At 40.1% G+C, this 20,046-nt stretch overlaps 3 protein-coding genes across 4 annotated transcripts in view; 1 reads left to right on the forward strand and 2 right to left on the reverse strand.

The window, feature by feature from the left end:
* Positions 1 to 1,585: 1,585 nt before the first annotated feature.
* On the reverse strand, positions 1,586 to 5,949 carry cln5 (CLN5 intracellular trafficking protein). Its single transcript, XM_063213058.1, has 4 exons — positions 5,573 to 5,949; positions 4,540 to 4,714; positions 3,251 to 3,476; positions 1,586 to 2,715 (listed from the first exon to the last, which is right to left on the reverse strand). Exons 1-4 carry the CDS (start codon positions 5,668 to 5,670, stop codon positions 2,222 to 2,224), a joined length of 993 nt encoding a protein of 330 aa, XP_063069128.1. The 5' UTR covers positions 5,671 to 5,949; the 3' UTR covers positions 1,586 to 2,221.
* A 69-nt stretch (positions 5,950 to 6,018) lies between these two features.
* Positions 6,019 to 12,255, forward strand: uchl3 (ubiquitin carboxyl-terminal esterase L3 (ubiquitin thiolesterase)). Of its 2 annotated transcripts, none has more exons than XM_063213059.1 (9): positions 6,019 to 6,166; positions 6,364 to 6,375; positions 6,869 to 6,997; positions 7,794 to 7,950; positions 9,448 to 9,533; positions 9,655 to 9,702; positions 11,076 to 11,151; positions 11,261 to 11,319; positions 11,631 to 12,255. In XM_063213059.1, the coding sequence occupies exons 1-9, from the start codon at positions 6,119 to 6,121 to the stop codon at positions 11,712 to 11,714; spliced, it is 699 nt and encodes a 232-aa protein (XP_063069129.1). In that variant the 5' UTR covers positions 6,019 to 6,118; the 3' UTR covers positions 11,715 to 12,255. The 2 variants fall into 2 exon arrangements, with proteins under 2 accessions (XP_063069129.1, XP_063069130.1); XM_063213060.1 differs by having other exon boundaries at positions 6,072 to 6,166; positions 6,364 to 6,398.
* Positions 12,256 to 14,333: 2,078 nt separating this feature from the next.
* Positions 14,334 to 20,046, reverse strand: part of vwa8 (von Willebrand factor A domain containing 8) — a 53,195-nt gene continuing 47,482 nt past the window's right edge. The window contains exons 42-45 of the mRNA XM_063213061.1: positions 19,386 to 19,544; positions 18,946 to 19,044; positions 16,053 to 16,291; positions 14,334 to 15,203 (exon numbers count right to left, since the gene is read on the reverse strand). Of these exons, the coding sequence (XP_063069131.1) occupies positions 15,095 to 15,203; positions 16,053 to 16,291; positions 18,946 to 19,044; positions 19,386 to 19,544 (606 nt within the window). The 3' untranslated portion in view covers positions 14,334 to 15,094. The remainder of the gene's footprint in view (positions 15,204 to 16,052; positions 16,292 to 18,945; positions 19,045 to 19,385; positions 19,545 to 20,046) is intronic.

The following is a 20,046-nucleotide window of genomic DNA, read 5'->3' on the forward strand; positions in this document are numbered from 1 at the left end:
ACTCAAGGGATCAAATCTCGCCTTCGTTCAGCCCAAAGCAGTGTATTTATGCGAGGGTGGTGAATACAAATAGCATATCAACAACTTGCAATAAGAATACTAATGTGGCATTATGGTATTACAGAGGAATGTAAATTTTCAGGTGAATTACTTCTGTGTCTCATTTGATCAATATATTTATAAACTAGCCTCTGTTTTTCTCTCCTCATCCCAACCCCAATGCAGTTTGAAGGCCGTGAATAGGCCTACTGTGAACATCATTTCCAAATCCTGTTTGCACAGGGCTGCCAGTGTCAGTGTGGTGGGTATCATAGTGTAGGGACACTGGGAAACTGGGGGAACTTGTATATAACTTTGGGACATACGATTGTAAATGGAGATGTCCCCAAATATTTAAGTCACTTTTTCAGGAGAGTGTGGGACATTCATAGTTATATTGCATATTTTATATCCTTGATGAGCAGAAGTTGTATGTTTCCTTGCTTTTGTGTATTCTTCCTCTTATCATTTTGTTGTTGTTATTGTTAAAAATCACAACAATGACAACAATAACAACAGCAATAATAATCTTTCTAATTAAGCAATTTTCTAGTCTTCATATTGTATTTGGACATGACAGGGTGGGAAATGTTTTGGGCTGGGACTGTATTTTCAGCGTGTTAGAAACCCTTCACTGAGCACTGATCTGGCTTATCGTGAGACACACTACAGTCAGGTAAACTAATGTACTGGGCAGCAATACCATCTCAGGGATATCCACAATGAAGAAAACTAGGCTACCGTAGTCTGAAGGTTATTGGTACCCATGCCTGTAAGATTTCCCACCATTATTTTAATACATGCTGGTAAAGAGCATGAGGTATGTTTCATCATGCATTTTTAAAATGGTTTTAAAATTGTTTTTTATTGGATGTTCAAGCTTTCAATGAGGGAGCGCCATCTGTTGGTAAATATATGGTAGCTCTTGTATGTTTTTTTCATGCGTGTAATCAGAGATTCATGTAATCAGAGATTTGGAACTTGTACTGACAAAAAAGGTTGTTAACTAGCTATGTTAATCATTCTTGATTATTGTTTTCTTTTTTTAATTGGACAGTTGTTTGGTGATGTGTGCTACCTCTGGAATCATGTGATTGAAGGAGATGGTAAGTTCTGCTATTGTTTGTCAGAAGTCAGGAGTATATCTTCTGCAACATACTTTATGTTCATTTTTTAAATACCAGTAGTCACACATCCATACTACGCGTTTGCAACTAATATATGGGTTGCAGTTATTCTGAAAATGAAATAAAATATGTGCCTATTTCTTCCAGATTTATCAAAAGTGTATACATTAGGATGAACTAGACATTGACATACTTCCATTAAATATAAGTACTTAGAATTACTGACTGACAATGTGAAATTTAGATTCACAGAATAGCAAAATTCACAGAATAGCAGTGAAGGGAAAAGGCATAAACTGCATATTTTATTTTGTTACTTTATCTGTCTAGCCAAGAGCTACATCTACAACTTGTTGATGGGCCTTTTTATACAAGATGACCGGCTGTGGTCCCATTTCAGAAGACATTTTAAAATCAAGTTGATTTTAGCAATTTATTAGAAATTAGGGAATGTCAGTGTGTTACATGTACAGTGCATCAATGATTTACATTAGGGTGGATGAAAAAATAAAACTTTGAAAAATAAAACCAAATACAAACCCTTGAAAAATAAAACTTTGCAAAAAATCCCATTGTACCACCTTTTAACATTGATCACATTTGCTTTTTACAAGGAAGTAGGCATGATATTAGTACAAAGGAACAACACTGCAAAAGCAGAGTGTGATTTTCAAAAGTTGGGGCATAGATAGACTGTGTAGTTACTGGAAAACACTAAACACCTAAAAAGAAGGACCCGCCACAAACTTCATCCGACCTGTGACCTTGAAGTTGACTGTAGATGAAGGATCAGTCAGTAAGGGGTCAGAGCGGGATTTTCAAAAGTTGGGGCGTTTGATGCACCCCAATTTACATATGTATACCGTATATTATATATGTACACATGACCAAGCCGTATTTTGAGTTTGGGAACACTGATGATGGGCTAGACCCGAAACGGTTGCATCCCACTTTTTGTTTTGGCTTCTCTTTATTTTCTGCTTTTAATACGGTTTCACTGAACAGCATCAAGCTCCTGTGTGCGATTTCTTTTTCTTCACACATGACCAAGCCTCTCACAGTCCTGGCAGAGGAATCTCCTCATAGGTGATTTCAACATACGGCGGCTTCATTGGCAGGTGCCAGTACTGAAAATTGTAATACAAATAGAAGCTTTTCTCCAAGATCAATCTCTCATAGGCCTCAATGATGCTCATGATGGTATCCACAACCGAATGATGAGGCTGAAACGTACGATAAAAGTTCCTGATGTCCGAAGCCAGGGCTTTCATTGAGGCTTGACCAAAGATGGTATCGTCGTCTCCCAAGAAGGTAGGCTCTGCACTATACAAGTATATCTTGGTGTAGTTGGTCTGGCTTTTGCTGCTGAATGTGGCACCTAAATCCGACAGCTTTCTAAATACGCGATGAACAAACTGCGAACAATCATAGGATTCAAACCATTCAGTCCCATTCGCACTTGGGTCAGAACGCACTGTCCAGGTTTCGTAGTAAATCCCAGTTTCATTGTCTTCTTGGACCCATCGAGCCATGTCATTAAACTGCCCACCTGATGGTATGAAAGAAATAAAAAGGTGTTACATGACAGCAGAATAGAAACTTCGATGCCACTGAAGACCTTTGAAGACCTTCTTCTTTGTATGACCAGCGCATGTAAAGAAATTGACAATAAAACCGACTTGACTTGACCTGAAGCTTGTGGGTGGAACCAACAATTGGTGTTCAACCTCCTTGACTGCACGATATAGGCCAGTGCAGCATTGTCATAATGGTGCAATGCCCGCTCCAAAGACTTAGGAACTAGGCTACTGGAAACAGGTTCCATTCATTAATTTAGCACTTTTATGGTATATTTTTACATGTATATTAAATTGGATTAACTAACACCCCCTTGGCAGAACGTTTCACAATAATAGTATTTAATAATAATAATAATAGTTTAATAATTCTAGGACACTGAGGCGACCAATTTCATGTATTACAGCGAATTATTACACGACACGGAAATATGTTTTAAAATGTCTTCATGGTCATGGTTAATTAGTACGCAGTATGCATTCATGCCATTTTTAAAATGTTCACACCTGTGATTTCTGCCACTTTCTCCAACGTTCCGTTCTGTTTCCAGTGGAGGTCATCGATGCCTTCAAAGAAGCATGCAGCACCTTGATTACACCAGGAGGGGGCGTTCATGTCTGGCCTCAGGTGGGGGAAAGTGCAGTTTCCCAGCTGAAACAGCTCATACCACTCCATGGTGAAGTTGGAGCCAGTCTGCAAACTCTGGAATCCTATTGCATCATGCATGATGTGCTGTGGAGCAATGCGGGGATTAAGATTATCCAACAATGCAAAAATTGTTAATTTTGAGAAAGCAAACCAGCTACTCACAATATTTGTCATTCAAACTTATTTAAAGAAGCAGTCAACCTTATCCAACAATGCAAAAATTGTTCATTTTAAGAACGCAAACCAGCTACTCACAATATTTGTCATTCAAACTGGTTTAAAAGAACAGTCCACCTTATTTCATGAAATTGCTTATCAGCCAAAGATGTCTATAACTGGAAAGTTTTATACCTTTTCATGTATAAAAGTGTAACATTCCTAATCAAAATGAATAGGCCTACTTAGTCATTGATGGTGGTGGTTGAAAGGATAACTTTAGAAAAAAAAAATCGCAAACCAATAAAGTCTTTCTTGAGGTGCTGGCGGGTAACGGTGGTTGAAAGGATAACAATTGTGAATGGACAGCATATGTTCAGAAAACAAACCACTCAAAATGACGTTTTATCCAATAATTTGTCAACATTTTATCAATTACATGTGAATATGGACATGGCCAAAGGAACATGCGTTTAAATTAAGTCTACTTCTCCTTTTACAACCATGTGTGCCTACCACTTCATCACACCAATGGTTTATGTATTAACTGCAGTCACCAGATCATGTGCACAGCACATTTTAATAGAATGGCCCAAAAATGATAATAAAAGAAAGGCAATTTCCCTTGACTATGTGTTAGTCCAGGGGTGGGGAACCTTCTTCATTCGGGGGGGGGGGCACTTCAAATTCATCCTAGGGCCATAAAAGTCCTAAGAGGGCCGTACTATTAACACAAACCAGGATTTCCACCTGCACTTTAGGCCTATATTGAAGGCAGACACCTTTAAAACAGACCCCACGTTCTCTAGGTCCCCTGAATATAACCTTATTGTATTGCAAATTTTCTAAGATTCCTTTACAAAATATGCCATACTTCATGTGAAGCTGCGTAACATTAAAATTACATCAGGGTCCGGATAAAACGGCCTCATGGGCCGCAAACGGCCCTCGAGAGACATAGGTTCCCCACCCCTGTGTTACCATTACTTACAAATTTCCCCAACAGGTCGCCATACTTGAACTCCCACACAGGGGCCTGGAGTCGGAACACTGAGATGACATCAGAATCTCTCATGTAAGGTATCCGCCCATCACGGTCACCGGTGGGGCAAAAGGGATAGAGTGCCTCACAAAAGGGATCCACTTCTGGACGCCGATCAAACCGCCTTAGGGGGAAAAAATGTCCAATCATAGAGATACATTTGTTTTAGATGGTACCGATGTGTGGTATGAGTACAAACAAAAGTGTCCCCCACTTAAAATCAAGCATGGTAGTGGGACTGGGGTTTGTGGCGGCATGAATGGACAACATTGGGAAGTTCAACATTGGACATTCCACAAAATTTCACCCCTGGGGATCAATAAAGTTATTCTACTCTAAGCATGCATGTCAACATACTCTGAAGCAGATAATGATCCCTTAAAGGTGAGGTCTAGTGGTCCTTTTGACATATTTTGAGTTAGCAATACATTGAGGTGATTAAATAAGATGTACACTGACTACTTTTCATTGTCAAAGACAAATGTCTTTGATGTTGGCCTGTAAAAAGATACAAACTCATACACTGTAGTTCAGGACCATTTTGTAACTCACTGGAAGCCATGCAAGGACCCGTACTGGATTGATATAGTCTCTGTACTTCAATTAATTGTTTTAGTTAGAATTAAAAGGTGTAGCATTTTTTAGTTAGTTGCACCTGCAAGTGACTTTTGAGGAAGTCTTAGAACACTGCATTATTTATTCTATTCGTGCACACTTCAAAAGGTAGGTAGAAGAACATGGGCTGCTGAAGTTGACTCACTTCCCGTTTTTAGTCTTGTTTTATTTTACTTGTTTTACTAGGGTGAAAATTTAAACTTTTGGCATCTAGAGCTGCAATCTGAATGCGTCCTAACGTAAAAGCACATTTTAAAGCGCACTGATGGAACCAGAGACTTGTTATGCATCACACAACCATCACGCCAACTAGTCACAAGTTATCTATTTGGTAGCGAATGTCAGTTCAAGCGCAAAAAATCCCTACCTGTACGGGACGGGCCATGTTCTTTTCCCATTTGACTCAGTCAGTTGGACATATGCCACAAAAGTGAGAATACAACAATAAACTATTGCGTGTTTCATATCAAATAAGAATTTGGACTGACTGAGACAAGTTCTCTACCCTTCCTTATCGAGCCACCAAAACCAGAACGTCACGGCAGTCACGAGAAAATCGTAAACAAGCATGTGAACGAGCAGTCCTGATGAACGGTCGGTGCCTATCTGTATTGATAACTGAATATCCACGGTCTATTTTAGTATCCACCTTCCTAAAACATGAACTAAAATACTGGTATGATTCCGCTGTGTGCGTTAAGTCCCAATCCAGTTTGAGTTCTTGCGACAAACTAAGAACACGGTAGTAGTGGCAGCTTTTATTTTGACGACAGATTTCGCACCTTAGGTTGTCGGAAGTACTTGCCATCAGTTTGGCTAGCTTCACGCCGCTATATTTCTGTTGTTACTGTCTGTCGGCGTGCTACTGCTAGCAACATATGGGCACAGGAGAAAGTGAAGTCATTTTTGTTTCATGAAAATGGATGGTCAACGTTGGTTACCACTGGAGGCGAATCCTGATGTAGGGACCTCTTTGTTATTTACTCATCAAATTTTAATTTTCACAGTTGAGTTCGTGCCCTAAAACATCCTTGTAAAGGGTGGTCCCAAGTGTAGTTAGACATTGATTCGATTTTTGATATGATGGGTAACTATCTGCAGCGTTGTGACAGTTCAGTTTGATCATTGACGCTAATCAGCTTGTTTTATCACTTTCAGGTGATGAACCAGGTAAAATAACCCATCTGGTGTTGGTAAGACGCACGTACAGAATTGACAAATGGGCAATGCTTTGGTTTACTGAACGTTATCTCGATATCATTGCTCGGTCTTTCTCCTTCATCACAATGCAAATCACGCTATCATTGCTAACAGCCATTAGCCCCTTCCAGTAACGAAAGTTAACATATTGTTTTGTTGGTCACACTTATGTGGCAGTGTGGCATGAATTTCATCAGAAATTTACGCTGGACCATAATGTTTAGTCATGGAATTGATAGTGCCATAGCTGTTAGTTAGCTGTGGAACATGATTCCTCAGGGAGCTGTCAGGTTCCTTGATGCACAGTCATCCATCCCATGTGATTTTGTTTCCAATTAGAAGTATAACGAATACTATCTGTCAGACATGATTTCTACCTAATATGTAGTTATAGCTACGAGTTAAGGTGATGGGATGAGTGCTGCTAGGACCGAATTACTATTTTTTTTGCTTCGTTTTCAAGTTTCTTCGGCAGTTGGGTTTGCTACCAACATGGCAGTTTGGGGATGTCTATGGGTTGGACCCAGAACTTCTCTGCATGGTCCCGAAACCAGTCTGCGCTGTGCTGCTTCTGTTTCCTGTCACAGAAAAGGTAATGTTGCCTACTGATGGCCGTGGAAAAAATATGGCATACAAACTGTAGCCTACACCTGCCTTTTCAAGAAAACGGTACTGTTTAATGTTATGCAGACATATCACTGACCTAGCTTCAATTGAGGACAAAATGATTACCCCCCCCCCCCCTTTAGAAAATTACACAACTCTTGTTTTCTCCATTTAACAACTAAGCTAAATGTCTATGAACAACACGTTTTTGTTACTCTGGAAAATACACTATGAAAGCAATCACTATGAAGGCAATAAATCACTATGAAGGCACTATTAAATTGATATGGGTAGATATAAACTTTATTTATCTCCTAGGGGAAATGTATGTTCCAGGTTGCTCTGTAGGCCTATTAGACCTAGATCAAATTATAATTAATTCACACTACACAGAGAAGTCCAATGTCTTTGGGACAAATTATTTTACCATCCGTCAGTTCTGCATTTCAATGCCCTCAGCCTCCAGCGTCAGATTCTGTATCTGCAGCCACAAGACTATTATGCAAAAAAAGTGCATCCATACCCCACTTTGTACTCTAATCTTGAGGTTCATCTAAACTATATAAGACTGCAGGTGGTTTCCTGTGTGGAGAGATTGACTAGGTGGATTGTATACAGAGCAGTGATAGTGATTTTTTTGTTTTGTTAACAAAAATGATCAACCTTTTGTTTTGTTATTTTCATGTTTTTTACCTTCTTTTTTTTACAAAAAAGTATTCAGTCTTGTGTTATGAAGTCCTGAGATCAACACACATGTATGCCTTTTATTTTTGTCTGTACAGTACGAGTCTTTCAGACTGGACGAGGAGAAGAAAATTCTATCTGAGGGCCAGCAAGTCTCCCCAGATGTTTACTTCATGCGACAGACTATTGGTAATGCTTGTGGGACAATTGGATTGATCCATGCTGTGGCAAACAACCAGGAACGTCTAGAATTTGGTAAGTGTGAAAAAAAGTGAAAGCCCAACTGGGAAACTCCAACTCCCATTGTCATTGTGACACAGCACTCCACAGCACACAAGTGAACACTGCACACTACTTTATTGTGTTTATGCCTCACCCGTGCAAGGGGGCAGCCCCCAATGGCGCACCAAGGGAGCAGTGCGGCAGGAAGGTACCATGCTCAGGGTACCTCAGTCATGGAGCAGGATGGGGGATAGCACTGGTAAATTACTACCCCCCACGAACCTGGCGGGTCGGTAGTCGAACCGGCAACCTTTGGGATACAAGTCTGACGCTCTAACCGCTTACCCATGACTGCCCTGTGGGTGTGTGGGTACGGCTGGGATGGCCATTATGGCAAACATGTTATAATTTTTATACCCCTATCGAATGATTTCTTTTTCTTTCCTCATAGAATTTAGTTGTTAGCAATCAGTCTTCTTGAAGGTTGAAATAAGTTCCTCAAATGAGAAGCTTACAAGTGACTAACAACAGGGAACACAATCAACATCAAAAAAAACATGTGGGAGGAACTATAGTCTAGTCATGAACCCAGAGATGTTGGGTACTCTAAAGCAGTGTTTCTCAACCAGGGTGCCGTGGCAACGTGACTGATGGTATATGAAATTGACCTAAATAAATAAATAAATAATGTAATATAATACATATTTCTCAAAATTAATAATGTAATGCTTAGTCAGTGGAATCATTCATCTAGGCCCTACCATTTCTGCACAATAAAGTAAATTTAGGTCACCCCAGTATGGATTTCACATAGCCTGTCTGAGATAAAGCTGCAACTTTGAACGTCTCCAAATGTGTTAGTTTTCTAAGCACATGGTATCGCATGTAATGCCATGTTAGTGCTTGTTGGTTTTATTTGGGGTGCCTTGAGATTTTGTATGAATTGAAAGGGTGCCTCGCCTAAAAAAAGGTTGAGAAACGCTGCTCTAAAGTTTTATTGCAAATGTAACTCATTTTCAACTTTTATGAGTGGGATGTGTTTTCGCCACAGTCTCAAGAATCAGTAATACATGTATTGTTAATGGTCAAACCTCCAAAATCAGCAAGGGATGAAATACTTATTATCAACACTGTACTTGCTCACTGCATGATGATTTATGGCCATGTTGGTGAAATACAAGCAGGCTTGTACAAGTACAGTTATGCTGAACAGTTGTGAAAAATTGTGCGTAAAATTCTACAGCTTAAGATGAGCCTCCTAACATTTGATTTGACCTTCATAGCATTGATTGCATAGTTAACAGTCCTACAACTTTCAACTACTAGTACTAGCACTGTTAACATAGTTTCAATGCTTTTGTATATTGCAGGGCTCCATGAAAAGGGAACGCTATTGCTGTAAACAGTCTTGCAGGCGAAATTGATGCTATTAAAGGCGACAAATGCCTGACAAAAATGTTTGATTTGAAATGTCTGTACAGCCTACATAGTTTATTCACAAATTGTCTGTGTGTGACATGTTTTCCCTAGAATCAGACTCACCTCTGAAGAAATTCTTACTTCAGTCATCCAAGTTGAACCCAAATGAAAAAGCAGTTTTCTTGGAGAAAGATGAGGTATTGGTGATTCAAAATGCTTAATACCACATGTTTATTAAAACCTCATATTTATTAATACCACATTTATTTATTTAAAATTCAAGCAGTAACATTTTTTGTGTCCTTTTTGTATTTACAGAGCATTCGTGTAACTCACGAGTCAAGTGCCCAGGAAGGACAGACAGAGGTAAGATCAGCATGTACCTGAATGCAACTCTTACACATTCAAGTGATTCTTCAACCTCCCTATATGGATAGGGTTCAAATGAATATAGGAATGTGTGAAACAAATTCCCTACACACACACACACACACACACACACACACACACACACACACACACACACACACACACACACACACACACACACACGCAGAGAGAAATGCAATGTGTTGTCAACAAGCCATTTATTAGGTTAATCCATCTTAATCTAAAAACAGATGAAATAAACAAGCAGAAACACAATGACTCAAAATCGATCAAAGTTGGTGCAACATTTCTCTATCATGCTAAATAAAAGCCATGGTCCTGTAGTGACGCCCACACACAGCTCAGACTTGACCATCTGATGGGCGTCCAAAGTGAATGTCCGCACTGAAAGTGAAACCATGTGATTTGGACCCACAGAAAGAATTGCAGTGGAAGAATTAACCAGAATCCCTCATTAACTAGTCTGTCAGCCGAGTGAGTCAACACAATAAAACTCAATCTTAAAAGAAGAGTAGGTTATGTATTTTCTATTAGCTCACTGCCAGAGTTATGCTGCCCATTCATATATGTGATCTTCTCCCTGAGGATGTTCCACCACCATCAATTTCCAAGTACCAGTATTCATAATGACTTTCACTTTTCATACATACAAACGTGGATCTTCTCTGTGTGTATTTCCAGTAATAGACATACTGTACTTTAGTCAACCCAGTAAATATTAGTTTATTACTTAGTTAATATTTATGAAGATCAAATAGGGAACGGGCAGCATAGTTGCAATGCCTGCTCTGGCCACAATTTTACATGCGCTACCTTTTAATTATTACCTCCGCCAAGCAGGTTATGTTTTCGGTCGAGTTGGTTTGTCTGTTTGTTTGTCTGTCTGTCTGTCTGTCTGTCAGTAGGATAACTCAAAAACTAATCAACGGATTTGGACGAAACTTTGTGGAGTTGTTGGTACTGAAGGAACAAGTGATTAAATTCTGTTGGTGATCCGGATCACAAACCGGAACCAGGACATTTGAAAAGATTATTCACTATTGCTGGCCTTTAAATATAGGCACCCCTAGTGACCGCAAATTGAATTGCGGGCAGGGCAAATGTTCTTGATATTCCATTTTCTAACTCCACAAAAAGAAGGCAGAAAGACTTATAGTAATAATAAAAAAAATAGGATGTAACATTGTGCATTTGACTATCAAACAGCTTCCTTGGTGGAGGTCTGCACTCTGAGTGCATTCTAGTTTTGTTATCAAATACACTTTATATATGATGATCATGATCAATAACTAGAGCAGTTCTTTTTGCATTTTTTGCCTTTTTCTTGTTTGATCTGTGATATTTTTCAGGCTCCAAGTGCAGATGAGAAAGTGGACTTACATTTTATAGCCTTCGTAAATGTTGGAGGACATCTATATGAACTGGGTGAGTGTGTGTGTATGTACACATCCATATTCAAATGTGAAAATATAGTAAATTACATCATAGTTGTATTAATCATGTGAAAACATTATTTTGCATCTTTTTTTGGTAGATGGACGTAAGCCTTTCCCAATAGTCCATGGTAAAACCACAGAAGACAGCTTTCTGGAGGTAAGGACACTTCATTTAAACAAGATTGAATGTATTATTTACAGTGGTGTGATTTTGTGGCAAGTTAAAAGGACTGGGAAGTTCATTTTTTTATATGCGAAAGTTCTAAGATCCCTGCACAGCTTCTAGGTGCTGGTAAACGTAGTATTAACGGAGCTGGTAAACAGAGTATTCAATACTTAAAAAGGAACACAGGAACAAGTTCGCTCTGAATAAAAGAGCCAAAAGTCCAACAAGTGAATGGTAAACTGTTTTTGTTTTGTGCGTTGTTTACTGGTTGTTTTTTATATGTTTTCTGCTTTGTTTACTAGGATGCCACAGAAGTCTGTAAACAGTTCATGGCCCGGGATCCCCAGGAGCTTCGTTTCACAGTTGTGGCTCTCTCCAAAGCATAAGCTGTACAGCTGAATGTCTAAAACTCAGGAGAGAAGGCATAACAAGGCTGCCTTTCATTCCAATGTGTGCATTCTGAAAAGAGATGTAACTGTGTGAATAATAATCACATGAATGAGTTTGTTAATGATAAATCAATCATAAAAAGATGCTGTGGGACAGACAGACGTATTGCTACTGTGGCTAATGGCAGTCTTGACACTTGAGAAGTGGATCTGCCTACGTTTTCATTACTTGTTCGGGTAATGTGAATGTCATTTGATGGTGAACTGCTGTGTTCTGAAACCTGTTCCTCTCCAGTTAGCACTCGGTTATGGTGCAAGATCATAAAATCGTACTTTTTTCTGAACATGTAACCGTGACTGAACTAATCTTTTTTTTTTTTACTTAGCATGACATTAATGCTTTAGGAATGAAACAACTGTATGATACAAAATTGTCATCTTTATTACCACTCTCTTCCCATTTGCGCAACTTTGTAATGGCACACAGTGATTAAGTACTGCCTCTCAACAGAAATAAACAGTTCAGAACAAAAAGCCATGGTGTGTCACTCATTTCACGCTTGAGGTTAATGCTATGTCACAAATAATGCCGTAGCTCAAAACTTTATTGGAATAACTTTCATAATGCACTTCGTAACATTTCCTTTCCTTTCTCCATACTTGGCATAGCAGAGTAGTAACAATATGTTATGGAGGCAGCAATGGTGAGGGAGGTGGTCTTAAAGTGATACTGTCCCATTTTTGGAAATAAGCTTATTTTACACCTCCCCTTGAGTTAAATAATAGGGTTTTACCGTCCTCCTGTACTTTCAACCATTCTCGGGGTATGGCAGTGCAAATTTTACCTCCATGCTAGCAGTTAACATTGAGTCCTATGAGACCAGCTCGCGGCTAACTGGTCTCATAGGACTCAATGTTAACTGTTAGCTTGGAGGTAAAATTTGCACTGTCATAACTAGAAAACTGTTGAAAGTACAGGAGAAAGGTAAAACCCTATTATTTAACTGAAGGGAAGATGTAAAATAAGCTTATTTCCAAAAATGGGACGGTATCACTTTAAGGGCTGCATGTTCGAATCCCACCTATACCTCTCCCTACGCCGCCATCCATGTCTGAAGTGCCCTTGAACAAGGCACCTTACCCCACATTGCTCCAGAGACCGCAACCAATACCCTGTAAATAACTAAGTCGCTCTGGATAAAAGCGTCGGCTAAGTGTTATGTAATATGTAACTGTTGGGCATTATGGAAAATGAGGACTTTGGAACAGTGTGGTTATACATCCTATCATAAACCATTCCATAATTCCACCATGAATGATATATTGGTAAAATACAGTGCGATCATCTGGTGCATTTGCTTGCCATCTACCTGTCAGTGTGACAATGTAAACAAACGTTGCTGTGGGATTTTTTTTAGTGCTCTGGTAACAGTGTGCAGGGAAATCAAAAAATTACAGCTCACTATTAGTTTAGTTGATATAGGTTATTTACTCAAAGATAGAACCACCAATTCATATATCCTGGGCAATTTTAGGTTACAAAAAATTAGTGAGACATGCAGGAAATAATATGAAACTAGTATTGGCAATGAAAATGCTTGTCAACAAAATATATAGTCAACGTTGTCGACTTAACATTGCAGCCCTAGTGTTATGTCCCAGATTAGGCAGAGTAAATAAAGGTAACTGATGGATATGGATGATGAACCTTTACATTTAAATGTACAATTTACATTTAAGATTAACAAGTGTGATTATTGTTCATGAAGTAAGATTGGATTGTTAATGATCAATGAACAATTTGCATGCAGGACATTTTCTTAACATTTTCATCATTATATACATTTTACACACTGGACCATTAAAATGCCTTTCATGACGCAAAGGTTGACTTTCCCATTGAACTTAAAACCTTAATTTCTGTTCTGCACAGTTCAGTAGGATAAGAAGTACAAACGGTGAATAAAATGTGGACCACGTTTACCACGCTGCAAAGTTTATGGTAAAATGGAAACCTCCTGTCCTGCAGTTGCCTGATTGCCATAGACCTCACCGAATGCGCTGCTTCACCGCTAGGGCGGCGCCCGGGTAGTCCTGCAGTGCGCTACTGTAGATCCATTGCTCTCCTCTAGGGGGCAGCAGTGCAACTCACAATAACTACCAATTTGGATTGCAAAGTAATCACGGCATGCATGAAGCTGTGATGAAGCTAATTTATTATTTTTCCCTTAATAGGTCCATCATTTGAATCAGACAAACAGTATATGTTTGGCCTAACACTAGCAGGGCAGTCGGGCAGTCATGGGTGAGCGGTTAGGGCGTCAGACTTGCATCCCAGAGGTTGCCGGTTCGACTCCCGACCCGCCAGGTTGGTGGGGGGAGTAATCAACCAGTGCTCTCTCCCATCCTCCTCCATGACTGAGGTACCCTGAGCATGGTACCGTCCCACCGCACTGCTCCCCATGGGGCGCCACTGAGGGCTGCCCCCTTGCACGGGTGAGGCATAAATTCAATTTCGTTGTGTGCAGTGTGCAGTGTTCACTTGTGTGCTGTGGAGTGCTGTGTCACAATGACAATGGGAGTTGGAGTTTCCCAATGGGCTTTCACTTTCACTATTTAAAAGCATTGTATATAAAAAAAAAGATAACACACAAAAATCCAACCTTAATCTAAGATTTCACACACCCATACAAACCCCGCATTTGCTACTCTAACATTCGTGCAATTTGCCGTTTTGTTACATTGCCTAAATGGACATGTGCGTCTTTGAGTCCAGGCCTCTGAGGTATGAAACTGGGGCTCTGAAAGCTGCATCCATATTTAATGTACTGATGGAGGCCACCAACACACATACAGTAGTACACACACACACCGAAAACTTCGTATTAACCAAGCCACATTCTCTTCTGCTAATTTTGAACACAAGTTGTCCTGTAAATGTACATGTATGTTTTCATAATTTAGTTTGATTCATATCTTCACCTATAAGTTAAGTCAATAAACATTACTATAGTTTGCAGTTTATATAATACATTTTATTCAACTATGTTACACATTAGGTACTAATATACACTTCCGTATATGATGAATGCCATTTACAGAAATCAAACATTAGAATGGATGGAGATAAAGATTAAAACAGCGAATGCCCTTTTCCACTGGCGGTTTTCTGGTAGGCCTACAGCTCAACACAACGCGACTCGGATGCCACTTTTTGCTTTTCGAATAGGCACGACACAGCTCAATCGTAAAGCAAGAAGTGGCGGCCGAGTCGTGCTGTGTCAAGCTGTAGGCCTACCAGAAAACCGTCAGTGGAAAAGAGGCATAACTGGTAAAATGGCCAAGGAGTGGGCTGAAGACAAGTTCAGCAACCCACCTCAGGCATTGGACAATATTGTAGACGTGAAGATCTGCTGCAAGATTTGAGGAATCTCTTTAGTGTCCATGGCAATAAAAGATCGTCCTGATGGAAGTTGTTTTTGAAGCCTGGGGGGGGTTGAAAGAGGAGGTTTAGCTGTTTTCAGCTGTTATGGAAGGTGTACTATTATTGTCAGAAAGAAACCAAGTGAACAATGTGACATTTTATTGACATGCCATAACAACAATGGGCTATATGCTCATGGAGACCCAGGTTCATACCCGTATCAAAACCAGAATCAGTGGCAGTGGTCCTTATTGCTGAATATGAAGGTGGATTGGATTGTGATTTGAAGACTATCCGGTGCCAGAATGAATTGCGTTTCTCTTCATATGTTGCATGGCCATAATGTTCCTAAAAACTCAGAAGGTTGACATAGGGGCACTTATTGTGTGTGTGTGTGCTTCAAATGTGCACTGTGTAGTATTCTTTGTAGTTAATTTCTAGAATGCATGCTGCCCATTCAAAATGTTGCCTTTTAAACGAATACTTATACATCACCATCAAATTCTAAGTATTCATTATGACTGGGGAAATTACACTTTTCATGCATGAAAATGGGGTTCTTGTCCGCCATTTTGAATGTCCAGAAATAGACATTTCTAGCAGAAAATGTACTGTACTTTGGTCATACTAGTAAATATGAGTTTATTTCTTAGTAAATATTCATCAAAAGATCACATTTGGCAATAGGCAGCACAGTTTCAATGAGCATAGTTGCAATACCTACTCTGGCCACCATCCAACACAGTGCACCTTTAAGTGTACCTACACTGAACGTTTTAGCACCCTCTAATATCTACAGTAAGTGGCGGAAAATGGCAAGTTGATTTATTTTCCACACTCTGTGTAGCATTTCTTATAGCAGGTTTTTTTCCCCTGATTGAGGTTGTACGATTAAAAGCTGCTAGACTCACCTTTCAGCCTGGTCTCCAAGGGAGCCGATGAAGATGGCAAAGGTGTTGATCTGCGGGTTACTTGTGAGTACGCTGGCGAAGCGTGCTGGCCTGATACCGTAGCGCTCCAGGTTGGCATCACTGAGGACCACCAGGAAATGCTCATCGGCCTCCTCCCTCGCCAGCTCGTTAATCGAATACTCTGTACCCTCCAGAGTGTAGTCTCCGCTCATACAAAACTGTGCATGAGCATGCATCATCTGGAAAATTGACAAATCACAGATGTCAACATAAGATAAGAGGAGATAAAAGTTTATTATTTGTCACACATTAAACTGAAAGTTGTCTTTAGGCGTGGCACCAGTCATTCTCATAGACATTAAACAAGACATGACACAATGGGACATAACAAGGCAAGACAATACAGTATATATGCTGAGGCTGGATAGCTGGAAATGTTCAGCCACAGCATGTTGGCAACAGTTATGAAAAAAACGTTAAAGCCCATCATATTATTTGCCACACACCTTTTAACAAGGCCGACAGGCGGACAACAGATGCGTCCCTCTATGCCAGTTCCAACTATGCCATTTTTCCCCCATAACGCCCCCCTGGCCTCCTCCTAGCCTGTCAACGCCCCCCGAGGATGTACTTTTTGTTTATTGGTCATCATGGACACTCCAAATAATGTGGCAGGCAGCAAGGCAGCAAAATGGCGAGTCTTGGCTTTATTTTTTTGCTGTTTAGGGTATAATAAGCTTATCATCATTCTTGGATTTGGAAAAGAACCATAGGCTATGATTTGAAATTTCACATAGCCTAGATGAAGTAGGCTACATTACAAATTACCAGACATTTATTAGGCCTAACAACCTTTAGTATCACGCCATTTCAGCATTATGTGCATGTGGGAAAGAATCTAAACATCGACAAATAATAAATAAATAAAACCGTTTGGGTGAATCATGCGCTTATGGGTTGACCCTTTAGGTGAATTATGGACTTTTTTTCAATACCAGCTTCACCGTCAAGGCACAAAGCAGTGAACTTCCGTGCCAGAGTTTATCAAATGCACACGACTGCAAAGCAATTACGAAAGACGCGTTCTCTCCTGTACTCTCTCTGAGCGCAACGAAAAGCACCATTGCCCTTCCAAATGGCAGTTGGTTTGATTTTTTAAACTCACTGCAGCATTATTTTTAAAAACACGCATTTTGTGCATTAATAACGTGAAACTCAATTACCCAGAATGCTGCACGTGAGCTCTCTACCGATTCTGCAAAACAAACATGGCGGCAACTCGCTTTACCAGAAATATTTACTACCTTAATAATGTGTTAATCCGACGCTAGATTTCTTAACTGATGAAAATCGAAGGCAGAAATCAACATTGTAGTGTCTAAATATGAGGTCGATTGGTCTATTTGTGGCGTACATCACGATCGGCTGAGTTGTTGGCCTCACGTTTGTCAGTTAGCCTGTGGCTAGGCTACTTTTCGCCAACGTTAGCATCCGGTTTAGTATAGAAAGGCTATGCTTGCACCAGAAATGTTCTAAGCTATGAGATAGCCGTCTCTCATTGGCTCCCATTATAGCCCCGTTGGCGCACGCAGCCAAGTAAAAGATGAATGGGAGCCTATTGGGCTAAATGGCTCAGCAGGGATTTGTGACGATTCTGTTCTCTGGTTTGTAAAGATGTGTGCACATTCTGTACCTTATCATGGAAGTTGTATTAGAAGTGAAGTTAAAGGTTCCTGACATGGCTTTGTTCTCCCAAAGACGTGTTAGTTTTGTCCTACAACACGCTAGCATTCGGCTAATACCTGCTGGCTGAGGAATCTCTGTGACTATTCACGACCAGAGCTGACGAGTGACGTACTCTGACTGATCCTCCTAGCAGAGACATCTACGGTCACACACCTCAACCCCCACCACCGTCCAACATGTTAATTGAAGGTGCCCAAATTCTTAAGGATGAGCGCAGTCATTTCCTTTACCCCATGTACACATGCCGCTTTTCCACCACCTTAAATGCAATAAATAACAGGTGTCCGCAACAATCCTAACATAACTTTAAACACATCGACATCTGAAGTCAGACTTAAAACTACAAAACAAATGGCGTATGCCGTAAAGTCGATTGTCACGTGCTATGTCATTGCTATAGTTGAAATAAGGGTCATTTTCACGAATCTAACACTTGACAAGATGCAAACGTGTCGGCAAATGCTTTCACTTACTCATATCTATCGAACGCGACTTCATTGTTTCCAGGGGAAAAATCACACGGGCAGATAGTTCTAAGAGAAGCGTACAGCCCCATTGGCACCCATTCATTATTTACTTGGCTGCGATAACATAGCTGCAGTGCCACTCCTGGCCACACCAGCTAGTTGTCGTTCTTGTACAAGATTCCATTTTCTTTGCTTGCACGCATTCGCTCCGTAGTCTGCCGCCTTGTGGCCACAGGAAGGAACAATTTAAAGAAAGCGTTTCAGACGGACAACAATTGAATGAAAGCGTTTCAGACGGACGGAAATGTAATGAAAGCGTTTCAGACGGACGGACGGACGGACAGACAGACCCTCTTATAGAGATGCTGGACGCATCTAAAAAAATGAATTGTGGTTTAACGCAATGGTATGACATACAAAGACCAGCAATTAAGGTGAAGCTATGTAGAAGGTCCCATCTAGATACCATTTCAAGCTATTCAATAGATGTCTACAACTTCAACTGAAAAAAAAGTGAAAAGATGAGGGTGACCCCAAACATTTGATCAATATTGTACCTTAAAGTAGTAAAATCAGAGAAACTGATATTTTTTGAAGTGGTCTCTTATTTATTTCTAGAGCTGTAGATGGTAAACAGTAGGCTACAAAATAGAGGTTCAACTAAACAGTAGATTACGTACCTTCAAAACCTTCAGCCTCTCTTTGTTGTTTTTTGGAATCTTGTCACTTCGGACCAATTCAATGTCAAATCCGTCTCCAGAATGGCCTAGAATGTCATACTGGAACAAACAGATGATAAGTTCTTACAGTAGGAGAAGAATACATTGAATGACTGAGTCAGACTCCCGATCTGCTTTTTTTCTCCATTGAACAAAACATCAAACAAGTCCGACAGGCAGACAAAGATGCTTTCGTCTATGCACTCTGCCGCCCTGTGGACACAGGAGGGAATTACAATTAGAGAACGCGTTTCATACCGACGGATGGAGGGCATACCCTCTTATAGAGAAGCTAGGACGCATCTAGAAATACATACAGCATGCAGCATATTAATAACTGAATGCAGAAAGCAGATTTTCTGTAGAATGTATAACTGTATTATAAAGTGAGTTGTCCTTACTTTAAACTTATGTTCATAATCTTCCAATGCCTCCATCATCATGCAAACAGCCTCCATTGAGCGCTCAAGTCGTCCGTCGACTCCGTTGAAACGGTACATGCTCCCCGAAACATCCACCAAGAGGCGCAACCTTTTGGGTTTCTGCTGTGGGGTCCCAAGCTGTAGCATGAAAACAAGTCGACATCAATGCTGATAGCACCGCACTAACATACCACCCAAAACAAAGCACCACATTATCTTTTGACATTTTATTTTCCTTGAGTTCTGTTATCACCAATAGTGATTATGATCAGGCCAATGATAGGCCCATGATCAGATATCACAATAGGTTTATAAAATAAAAGTGTAAAGTGGAAGGCAGTAGAGTAGAGTTGAGAAGAAGAGAAACTTAATTAAAGGGACACTGTGCAGGAAATGGTCAAAAAGGGTACTGCAACTATGCTGCTCATTGAAACTGGGCTGCCAATTGCCAAATTTGATCTTTACATTAAAGTTTTCTAAGTAATAAACACATATTTTCTAGTATGGTCCAAGTAGAGTCATTTTTGCAGCTAAAAATGGCTATTTTTGGAAATTCAAAATGGCGGACCATGGAGAAGATCCCCCTTTTCATGTATGAAAAATGCAATTTTTCCAGTCATAATGAATACTTAGAATTTGA

Source organism: Engraulis encrasicolus, chromosome 13 (assembly GCF_034702125.1).
Source record: "Engraulis encrasicolus isolate BLACKSEA-1 chromosome 13, IST_EnEncr_1.0, whole genome shotgun sequence".
Taxonomy (NCBI): domain Eukaryota; kingdom Metazoa; phylum Chordata; class Actinopteri; order Clupeiformes; family Engraulidae; genus Engraulis; species Engraulis encrasicolus.

Excerpts from the sequence above, each read along its gene's own strand:
- cln5 (XM_063213058.1), bottom strand. The coding sequence starts at position 5,670 with ATGAAACACGCAATAGTTTATTGTTGTATTCTCACTTTTGTGGCATAT. Across the intron at positions 3,477-4,539 it reads GCGACCTGTTGGGGAAATTT|CACATCATGCATGATGCAAT; the intron begins GTAAGTAATGGT and ends ATTGCTCCACAG. Across the intron at positions 2,716-3,250 it reads GAAAGTGGCAGAAATCACAG|GTGGGCAGTTTAATGACATG; the intron begins GTGTGAACATTT and ends TCATACCATCAG.
- uchl3 (XM_063213059.1), top strand. The coding sequence starts at position 6,119 with ATGAAAATGGATGGTCAACGTTGGTTACCACTGGAGGCGAATCCTGAT. Across the intron at positions 6,998-7,793 it reads TGTTTCCTGTCACAGAAAAG|TACGAGTCTTTCAGACTGGA; the intron begins GTAATGTTGCCT and ends TTGTCTGTACAG. Across the intron at positions 11,320-11,630 it reads CAGAAGACAGCTTTCTGGAG|GATGCCACAGAAGTCTGTAA; the intron begins GTAAGGACACTT and ends TTTGTTTACTAG.